At 40.6% G+C, this 10,222-nt stretch overlaps 1 protein-coding gene across 1 annotated transcript in view; it reads right to left on the bottom strand.

Moving 5' to 3' along the window:
* Positions 1–5,724: 5,724 nt before the first annotated feature.
* The window catches only part of DCDC2C (doublecortin domain containing 2C), a 74,327-nt gene continuing 69,829 nt past the window's right edge, over positions 5,725–10,222 (bottom strand). Inside the window, exons 7-8 of the mRNA XM_023550405.2 lie at positions 9,258–9,380; positions 5,725–6,025 (exon numbers count right to left, since the gene is read on the bottom strand). Coding sequence (XP_023406173.1) covers positions 5,889–6,025; positions 9,258–9,380 — 260 coding nt within the window. The 3' untranslated portion in view covers positions 5,725–5,888. The remainder of the gene's footprint in view (positions 6,026–9,257; positions 9,381–10,222) is intronic.

The raw sequence follows: 10,222 nt of genomic DNA, 5'->3' as shown, positions 1-10,222 counted from the left end.
ATGCTAATGAACACAATGACTTCCCCTACGAGAGACGCAAAAGGCAGGGCTTCCCAAATGTAATTGACCACAGAAATGTCTTCTAAATATGCAGAACACAGTTTAGGTGACACTGGCCTGTCTCAATGATCTGAACTTCAGTTTAACCTGATTGTGCCTTGTATCTATTTATCCAATCACATGCAACTTCTTGTATCCAATTCAATCTGATTTAATAAACATTTGTTGAACACCTGCTGTGCATCAGGTAATGGCATGGTGGGGGATAAGAAGTTAAGTCAAAATATTTCCCTTACCCCAGGTGTGCTATGCAGGAAGGTTCCTCTCCCAACAGTCAACTCTCTCCAGCTTCTCTCATTTCTGACACACCAGGTAGCAGCAGTTCTTTCTCCTCGCCTGAAGGGCCTTCCCTCATTTGATCACACACCGGACATATATTTTGACACAGAGGAAGAACTGCTAAACTAATTTACACTCAAGAAGTCTTTATGCCAATTGAAGCAGTCATAATTGAGGGTCTCTTAGTTTTCCTCTCCTTCCAAGTCACAGAACTCACTTTAATATTGTCACCTGACTACTAGAAAGTCTCAATTCACTGACACATCAACCCTACGTAACTTGGGGAAGAATTGATAGACAGAAAGTAACACAACCAAGTGGTTTCCCTTTCTTAAAGTTCTCTCTGCCATCGGTCAATGTAACGTCAGGCCCCTGGTCCCCCTCTTCTCCCTGACCATCTTCCCTTGCCTTTACTGGCTCTACTTTCTCCAAATAGTCTTTAATGTCAGCACTTCCTAGAATTCACTGTTTGTTGTTCTTTCCTCATACCACACACCAGTCTGAGGTAATCTAATTCACTCCACAGTCTTAAATACAACAGAAATTAAGTAGTCTAGCAACTGAAACTTATGAATATTTTTACACAAAGAGTTATGGCAATAATCAGGGGCAGATTATCCAATAGGCAAGGTCAGTAAGCACGGTGCTTACTTTGCTTACCAGATCATCTGTACTGAACCATTTCACATTTTTTCATCACAGTAAAGATTCTGTGTCTAGATATGACTGACATCTATCTATCTCCCAACCCCACAGCATCTTCCTACAGAATGAAAGCCTCTTTTCAAATTTACAATCCCTGACAGGGGCAGACGGCCCACTAACCAAGGTAAGCACAGGCTTAATTGTGCTTACTTTCTAATCTGTAGTGAACAATTTCACTATCAATGACCTGGTAAGCAATGTAGGCACCATGCTTATCTTGCCTATTGGATATCTGCCCCTGGCAATAGTACAGGATCGTTACAGTAGGATGCTACCTGTGTTTAAAACTTGTGTAGAACACTCTCAATCTATTACTCAGAAAACACACAGTAATATATCAATAACAAGGATAAATTGGGCATAAAAGTCACTGCCTAAAATGTTTTCATTTGCTATTACTATCAAATTATTAAATGTACAATAAAAAAATATTTAAACCTTTAATAGTGATTTTAGGAGAAAGCCAAATCTTTTGGTCATTTTTTTCTCATGTCAACAAAAAGAGTAATATTACTAAAAATTTAGAAAGTATAGCAAGACATGTAGAAAAGAGCTCAAAATGACAACAGGAAGTGAAAAGACATGTTCTATAAGATTTTTAAAACACACCACAGAAAATAAAAATAGCAGAAGTTAAAAATAAAGTGACAGGATGCCCTTTATCACCATTTCTATTTAACATTGTGCTTATAGCTAGAGTAATAAGGCAAGAAAAAGAAATAAAGGGCATCCAAATTGGTAATGAAGAAGTAAAACTGTCCCTGTTTTCGGATGATATGATACTATACATAGAAAACCCAAAAGACTCCAGGAAAAAACTACTGGAACTAATAGATTCAGCAAAATAGCAGGATACAAAATAAATATACAAAAATCAGTTGGATTGCTGTATGCCAATAAAGGGAACGATGAAAACGAAATCAGGAAAACAATACCATTTATAATAACCCCTAAAAAAATAAAATACTTAGGAATAACTCCAAGCAGGGGCTTAAAATACCTATACAAAGAAAACTACAAGACGCTACTGCAAGAAACCAAAAAAGAGTTACATAAATGGAAAAACATATCATGCTCATGGATAGGTAGACAGAACATCATAAAAATGTCAATTCTACCCAACTTAACCTACAAATACAATGCAATCCTGATTCAAATACCAATAGCATTCTTTAAAGGATGGAAAAACTAATCAATAACATTATATGGAAAGGGAAGAGGCCCTGGATAAGTAAAGCATTATCAAAGAAGAAGAATAAAGTAGGAGGACTCACACTGTCTGACCTCAGAACATACTATACAGCTACGGTAGTCAAAACAGCCTGGTACTGGTACAACGATAAATACATTGACCAGTGGAACAGAATTGTGAATCCAGATGTAAATTCATCCATCTATGGTCACCTGATCTTTGACAAAGGCTCAAAGTCCATCAAATGAAGAAAAGACAGTCTTTTTAACAAACGGTGCTGGCAAAACATCTGCAAAAAAAATGAAACAGGACCCATAACTCAGATCATACACAAAAACTAACTCAGAATGAATCAAAGACCTAAACATAAAACCCAAAACCATAAAGACCATAGCAGAAAAAATAGGATCAATTGCTAGAGGCCCTAGTACACAGCCTTAACATGATACAAACCATAACTAACAACACACAAACTCCAAAAGATAGGCTAGATAACTGGGGTCTTCTAAAAATTAAACACTTATGCTCATCAACAGACTTCTCCGAAAGAGAACCTACAGACTGGGGGGAAAAATTGGCTATGAAAAATCTGACAAAAGTCTAATCTCTTAAATCTATAGGAAAATCTAGCATCTCTGCAACAAAAATACAAATAACCCAATCAAAAAATGGGCAAAGGAAATGATCAGACACTTCACCAAAGAAGACATTCAAGCAGCTAATAGGCACATGAGGAAATGCTCACAATCACTGGCCATTAGAGAAATCCAAATCAAAACCACAATGAGATACCATCTTACCCCAGCACTACTGGAGCATATTAAAAAATAAATAAATAAAAAATAACAAATGTTGGAGAAGGTGTGGAGAGATTGGAACTCTTACGCGCTGCTGGTGGGAATGCGAAATGGTACAATCATTTTGGAAAATGATATGGTGCTTCCTTAGAAAGCTAGAAATAGAAACACCATAGGATCCAGCAATCTCACTCCTAGGATATATCCTAGAGAAATAAGAGCCATCACACGCATAGACATATGCACAGCCATGTTCATTGCAGCATTGTTCACAAGAGCAAAAAGATGGAAATGACCTAGTTGCCCATCAACAGATGAATGGATAAACAAACTATGGTACATACACGCAATGGAGTACTATGAAATGGTAAAGAACAATGAGGAATTTGGGAAGTATCTCACAACATGCATGAATCTGAAGGGCATTATACTGAGTGAAATAAGTCAATCACAAAAGGACAAACATTATATGAGACCACTACTATAAAAACTCATGAAAAGGCTTACACACAAAAAGAAATGATCTTTGATGGTTATGAAGGAGGGGAGGGATGGGGGTGGAAAAACACTAAATAGACAATAGATAAGTGGTGGTTTTGGTGAAGGGTGGGACAGTACACAATACTGGGGAGGCCAGGACAACTTGCCCAAGGCAAGGTCGTGGAGGTTCCATGGACACATCCAAACTCCCTCAGCGACCAAACTGCTGGGCTGACGGCTGTGGGGACAATGGCTTCAGGGAACATCTAGCTCAATTGGCATAGCATAGTTTATAAACAAAATGTTCTACATTCTACTTTGGTGAGTAGCATCTGGAGTCTTAAAAGCTTGCAAGTGGCCATCTAAGATACTCCACTCGCCTCACCCCTTCTGGAGCAAGGAAGAATGAAGAAAACCAAGGAGGCAGGGGAAGGATTTGTTCAAGGGACTGGTGACCTCAGCTACAGCAGCCTCCACCTGACTGAGCCCGGCACTGCTGGATGGCGCCTGGCTGCCACCACTGACTGCTCTGACAGGGATCACAATAAAGGATCTCAGACAGAGCTGGAGAAAAATACAGAACATTTTAACTCACAGAAAAAGACCAGACTTACTGGCCTGATAAAGAGTGAAGAAACCCTGAGAGTATGACCCCTGGATACCCTTTTAGCTCAGTAATGAAGTCACTCCTGAGGTTCACCCTTCAGCCAATGACTGGACAGGCCATAAAACAAAACAAGACTAAAGAGGCACACCAGCCCAGAGGCAAGGATTAGAAGGCAGGAGGGGACAGGAAAGCTGGCAACAGGGAACTCAAGGATGAGAAGGGAGAGTGCTGACATGTCGTGGGGTTGGTAACCAAAATCACAAAACATGTACTAATTGCTTAACTAAAAGCTAGTTTCTTCTGTAAACCTTCATCTAAAGTACAGTAAGAAATAAATAAAGTGACAAAGTAAGAGTGATTGATGACTGAAAGAGGAAGGATAAAAAAGCTTTTGGTTACCAGGATTCAATACTTTATAATTACAGGAACGATGTTGGTACCCAGTCTATTAAACAGAAATAAAAATGAGACTCAAATGCTAATATTGCAGTTTTACAGGATAGGAATTCTTTTCTCCAAACCTAATAATTTGAAATACACCTTTAGAGCCCTCGTGGAGCAATGGTTAAGCATTTGCCTGCTAACCAAAAGGTGGGCAGTTCAAACCCACCAGCCACTCTGCAGGAGAAAGATGTGGCAGTCTGTTTCTGTAAAAATTTACCACCTTGGAGACCCTATGGAGCAGTTCCGCTCTGTCCTATAGGGTCACTGTGAGTCAGAATTTGACACGATGGGAATGGGTTTGGTTTTGGTTTTGGTTTTAGTGCCTTCAGATAGCAAGTGAAGACAAAACCATGTGATTTTGGAACAAATACAAATTTTAGTGCTCATCTGAAAAAATCTCTGCTTTGCATAAATGAACTGAGGCCAGAGTGATATGGTGACTTGCCCAGGCACAACAGTGGTGGCAGAGAGGGGGCCGGAATCCAGGCCTCTGACTCTCAGCCCCACACTTGTTCCACTCTGCCAGGCTTCTTCCTTCTTCTGACTCGGTCGGCATTCATCATGCTAAAAGGTCCTGTCAGCACCATTATTCCCACGCGCACATTCTCATTCTTGTTCTCCTCTTGGCTTTGTTTTTGCTTAAACAGAGGTATGCAGCTCAGAGAGTCTTAATTTCAGCATCCCTTTCTCTCTGCCACTGTCCCCATTCCTACCTCCTTTTTCTCCCACCTTTTCCCTCTGGGCCCTTCTTAGGACTCCACTTCTCACTCCTCTGTGAAGCCAGAGGGAAGGAAGCTGTGACCGAGTATCCACTACATGCCAGGCACTGTACTAGATCCTTACACCTGAACTACTTCACTAAGTCCACATACAAACCTGCAAGGTGGATAAAATGCATTGGAATCAACTCAACGGTAACACGCTCGATTTTTTACATACTAGGGACTCTGCTAGGTACAGGGCATAATAGTGAGCAAAGCAGGCCAGCAAAGCAGGAGCTTACAGTTTAGTGGGGGAAAGAGATATTAGTCAAATAATTACAAAGCTAAGCATGCAGTCACAGACTGTGATAAGGGTCCACCTAACAAGAGATCCTGTGAGGGGTGAAATGGGCAGGCAGGAAAACGTGGATGAGTAATAGCTAGTTCTAGATACTGAAGGAGGCCAAGGATAACTTGGGGGGGGGCGGGGCAGGTTGAGGATGAGACTGAAAAGGCAAACAGGGGCCAATGGAGCAGAACTAGGGCCTACAAGTGAAAGGGTCATCAATGCTTGGTATTCAGAGCTGCTGAGTTAGCCAGGAGAAGGTGGAGGAGAATGGTAGTCACAATTCACCCGTCAACCCAAGCATGAACTGTACCTGATCCACGGGCACGTCCTCTTTCACATCTTGGTCCTCTTTTACTTCCGGTGCTCCTTGGGTCTCCACATTAGGAGTCCGAGCTTTATATACATCACCTTCTGAGGGGCAATAAAACACACATTTTTAAAACCAGCTGAGAAACTAGATTGTGCATTTTCTGACCTATGTCAAAGATCCAATAACCTTTTAGCTTCTTGTGTCATCAAGCGGGCAATCTGGTCAGTAATCACCCACCACCCCCACCTCCTGCCACCATGGAGTATCATTCTCCTTTGTTTTCCTATTGACCTTGGTTTTTGCTCCCATAGAGATATTCAAAAGGAACTCTAGTGGTGCAATGGTTCACACCTACCCAACAGCTCTATGGGAGAAGGACCTGGCAATCTTCTCCCATTATAGGTCAGTTCTACTCTGTCACATGGAATCTCTATGAGTCGAAACTGACTTGACAGCCCCTAACAACAACAACACAGGTACTCAGCTCATTGGGCACTGGGCCTTGATTTCAGCATTATCTGTGTGTCCTGGTTATCTCTGTGCCCGGCCCACTACAGTATTCAGCTCAAGAACTGAAATACAGTAAATGTTCAAAAAATGTGAATTCTATTAATTCAATTTAGAAATGAATAAGAGGCAACCCCACCAAATGGTCAGACATCTAAACCAAAGAATATATCTAAGGAAATGTAGCTTTATTACTTCAAAATATATTTAAGAACTAGATTTGAACAAACTAGGTTTTCACAAGCTAGGTGTTAAAGTTGTGCGTTGTGAGGTATTCACCTTAATCAATAAATAAAAATAGTTTTAATTAGAATTTGGAGCCCTGGTGACACAGGGGTTAAGAGCTACAGTGAGCTATGGCTGCTAACCAAAAGGTGGGCAGTTTGAATCCACCAGTGGCTCCTTGGAAACCCTATGGGGCAGTTCTACTCTGTCCTATAGGGTCACTGTGAGTCAGAATTGACTCCAAAGCAATGGGTTTGGTTTAGTTTGGGGATAATTCGTATTACAATTGGATGTATTATGCTTATAAAATTCCAAGGTTCTTGAAAAGTTTATCTGCACCCTGATCAAAAGCAATAGGTGACAGCAAAAGAAAAAGAAGTAGGCAAGCCAGCTCCCCAAGCCTCCAAAAGCATATAAATAAAAATCTTTGAGCTCCATCAGAATTGAGAGGCAACCACTGCGGGGAGTAACAAAGACAGAAAGCCCACCCACAATGGGAAACTCCACTAGCATGCCCATCCTATTTCTCATTCAAGGGTCCTGGACCTATCTCAACACCCAACCAGTTGTCATCGAGTCGATTCCAACTTACGGCAGCCCCGTATGTATCAGAGTAGAACTGTGCTCCACAGCATTTTCAGTGGCTAATCTTTCAGAAGTAGATCACCAGGCCTCTCTTCCAAGGCACCTCTGAGTGGACTCAAACCTCCAGCCTTTCAGTTAGCAGCCCACTGCTTTAACCATTTATACCATCCAGGGACTCCAAACCTCACCCCTCACCTATTCCATTTTTATCCTTCATCTCCCTTCCCAACCCTCAGTCCAGAAGAACCATCACCAGAGTCTTGGGCTTGATGAATTTCTACTCTCATGGGTGAAGAGATAGAGGGTGAGAGAAAAGGAAATTTAACTACTATTCAAGAATCCACTAGGTACCAAGTACTATTCTATATATTTGATATTTAATACTCATGGTAATCCTCTAACAAAATCTGTATTCCTGTTTTATGGGTAAGAAATTTGCCCATAGTTACGTGAGGGTAAAAGGAGCCCTGATAATGCAGAGATTAAACGGCTTGACTACTAACCGAAAGGTTGGCTGTTCTAAACCACTAGCAGGTCAATGGAAGAAAGATGAGGCAGCCTGCTTCTGTAGAGATTTACAGCTTTGGAAACCCTACACGGTCACTGAATCCAAATCAGCTCAACAGCAGTGGGTTTTTGTTCTGTTTTATTTAATGTGAGGGCCGTGGCCAGAATCTGAACTCCAAAGCTCATGTTCCTACCACTCCATGCTGGGCAGCCCAAGCTATTTCTGAAGACTATATTATCAAGGAAAAGACTTTACACACAGTGATTAATTTTTTATTACTATTGATATACCATAATACTTTAGGGACATATAGGTTAAACAGGCTCTGCTTTGAGACTCAACCTGACCACTATTGGGTGGTTTATTATATCAGTGTCATACATTTGGGTATAAATCTGCCTCACCTACTAGATGATGAGCTCTGTGGAAGAATGGATTATGTCTTCCTCATTTTCAGTGTCTAAACCAGTGCCTAGTACACAGTAGGACAATTTATGGAATGGGGCTGGGCAGGAGGGAAAAAGGACCAAGAACAAAGTTTTAGGGAAATGTCTAAATTTGTAGCCTGGAAACAAAAAGAAGAGCAATGGAGGAAGCTAAGAAATAATCAAGAACAATGAAGAGAAAACACGAATTGTAGTACATGGTAGTGGAAACCAAGGGAGAAGAAAGTTTGAAGAAAAATGACTTCCAAATGTTTTAAAATGCTGCAGAGAAGTAAAGAAGAGCCTCTCCTTCTCACCATCTTCCTTTCTTCTCCAGAACCAGCCACAGCACTTAAGTGTCTTATTAAGTATCTATCATACATATTAATGAGATAAGACGTGAACAAAACCTAACGCAGAGCCTGGCACCTAGTAAGAGTTCAATGAATGCTAATAGTAGTAGTAGCCGCGGCGGCAGTATATTTAAAATTAATCGCATTCTGAGGCTTAATCTTTTAATTGTCTCTCATCCTCAAAAAGTAAATCTAAACAAACCAGATGGTTTTTATTTTCATGTTTTCCTTAAGAGATTGATTTGTTTGTTGTTTTCTGTGTCATTGGTGCTTAAGAGAAAAATATGTCCAGCCCTAATGTACACATGGAAACCCTGGTGGCATACTGGTTAAGAGCTACAGCTGCTAACGAAAAGGTTGGCAGTTGGAATCCACCAGAGGCTCCTTGAAACTGTGTGGGGCAGTTCAACTCTGTCCTATAGGGTCGCTATGGGTTGGAATCAACTCGATGAAAATGGGCTTGGGCAATGTACACATAGACTACAGAATTAATTTTAAATACATTTATCTTGGAAGGCTTCCTAGTTAGAGAACCCCATCACCTGCAGCATTGGAATTTTGTTTTTCTGCTGTCCCTGCTGCTGCCCTAAGAGCTGAGCATTTTGTTAACAAATCAGAGAGTTACAAATCAGGAAATATTTTTGCGGTAGAAAATTCATCTGAAAAAAAAGTGCATTCTTAATACGGTAGCATTTTTTATTGCCTACAGTAAAACGAAATTTCACATTACCTGCACCGCTCCTGATTAAAGGTTGTACCAAAGTTTTTTTCTTTCTTTCTTTGGCGTAATAAACAGAGTCTTGTGTGTTAGTTGGTATGTCTTCAGGTTTATGAGGCTCTTTTCCTTTGGAATCTTCCTAAGAAACAAATTAAGAATAAAAAGTAGATCAGGAATAGTGGCATACAATAAGCCTTATCCGTTATCTGGGTATTGTCAAGGGAAACATAAGGCTCCTTAGGCTAAACAATGGAATGGGATTCAGATACCTCAGAAGAAGCCTCACCTATAGCACAGCGGGGACTACTCAGTTCCTTACATTTCCCTTCTGTATAGTGACAGTAATAATTCTCTCACTCCTTCCCAGGGACATTACAGAAGTAGCATGTCACCAGAGGAAGCCAGTTACCATTGAATGGATTCAAACTCGTGGCAACCCAACATGTTTCAGAGTAGAACTGTGCCCTGTAGGGTTTCAACAGCCAATTTTTCATAAGTAGATTGCCAGGCCTTTCTTCCAAGGTGCCTCTGGGTTGACTTGAACCCCCAACCTTTCAGTTAGCAGTCAAGCATTTTAACCATTTGTACCACCCAGGGACTCCATCAGAGGAGAGAAGGTCCATACACTTCCTAATTTAGGTGAACATCCATTACCAGATAAAATAACAGGCTTGCGTTAGGGGAATAAGCTAGCTAAAATAAGTTTGTCTGGTTCTTTGGAGACACACTTTAAAGCCTAATAAAAACCATTGCTTCAACAACAATTACCAAACTACTTCTACTGGAACCTAGGAATAGGATGAGCATCTCTGAGAAAAATTAAAGGTGTGGCAGGTTTGTTTGGGGTTATAATAAAGGGGAACTCAGTTTTGTTTTTTTTTTAGTCTATGAACAGTAATAATAGAGCATAATTTGATCACAGTGTAAAGACGAAATAATTCTTATCACCATCTCAAAGCTATTCCATAAACTAATAT

Source organism: Loxodonta africana, chromosome 12 (genome assembly GCF_030014295.1).
Source record: "Loxodonta africana isolate mLoxAfr1 chromosome 12, mLoxAfr1.hap2, whole genome shotgun sequence".
Taxonomy (NCBI): Eukaryota; Metazoa; Chordata; class Mammalia; order Proboscidea; family Elephantidae; genus Loxodonta; species Loxodonta africana.
This window is presented reverse-complemented; position numbering and strand designations above follow the sequence as displayed.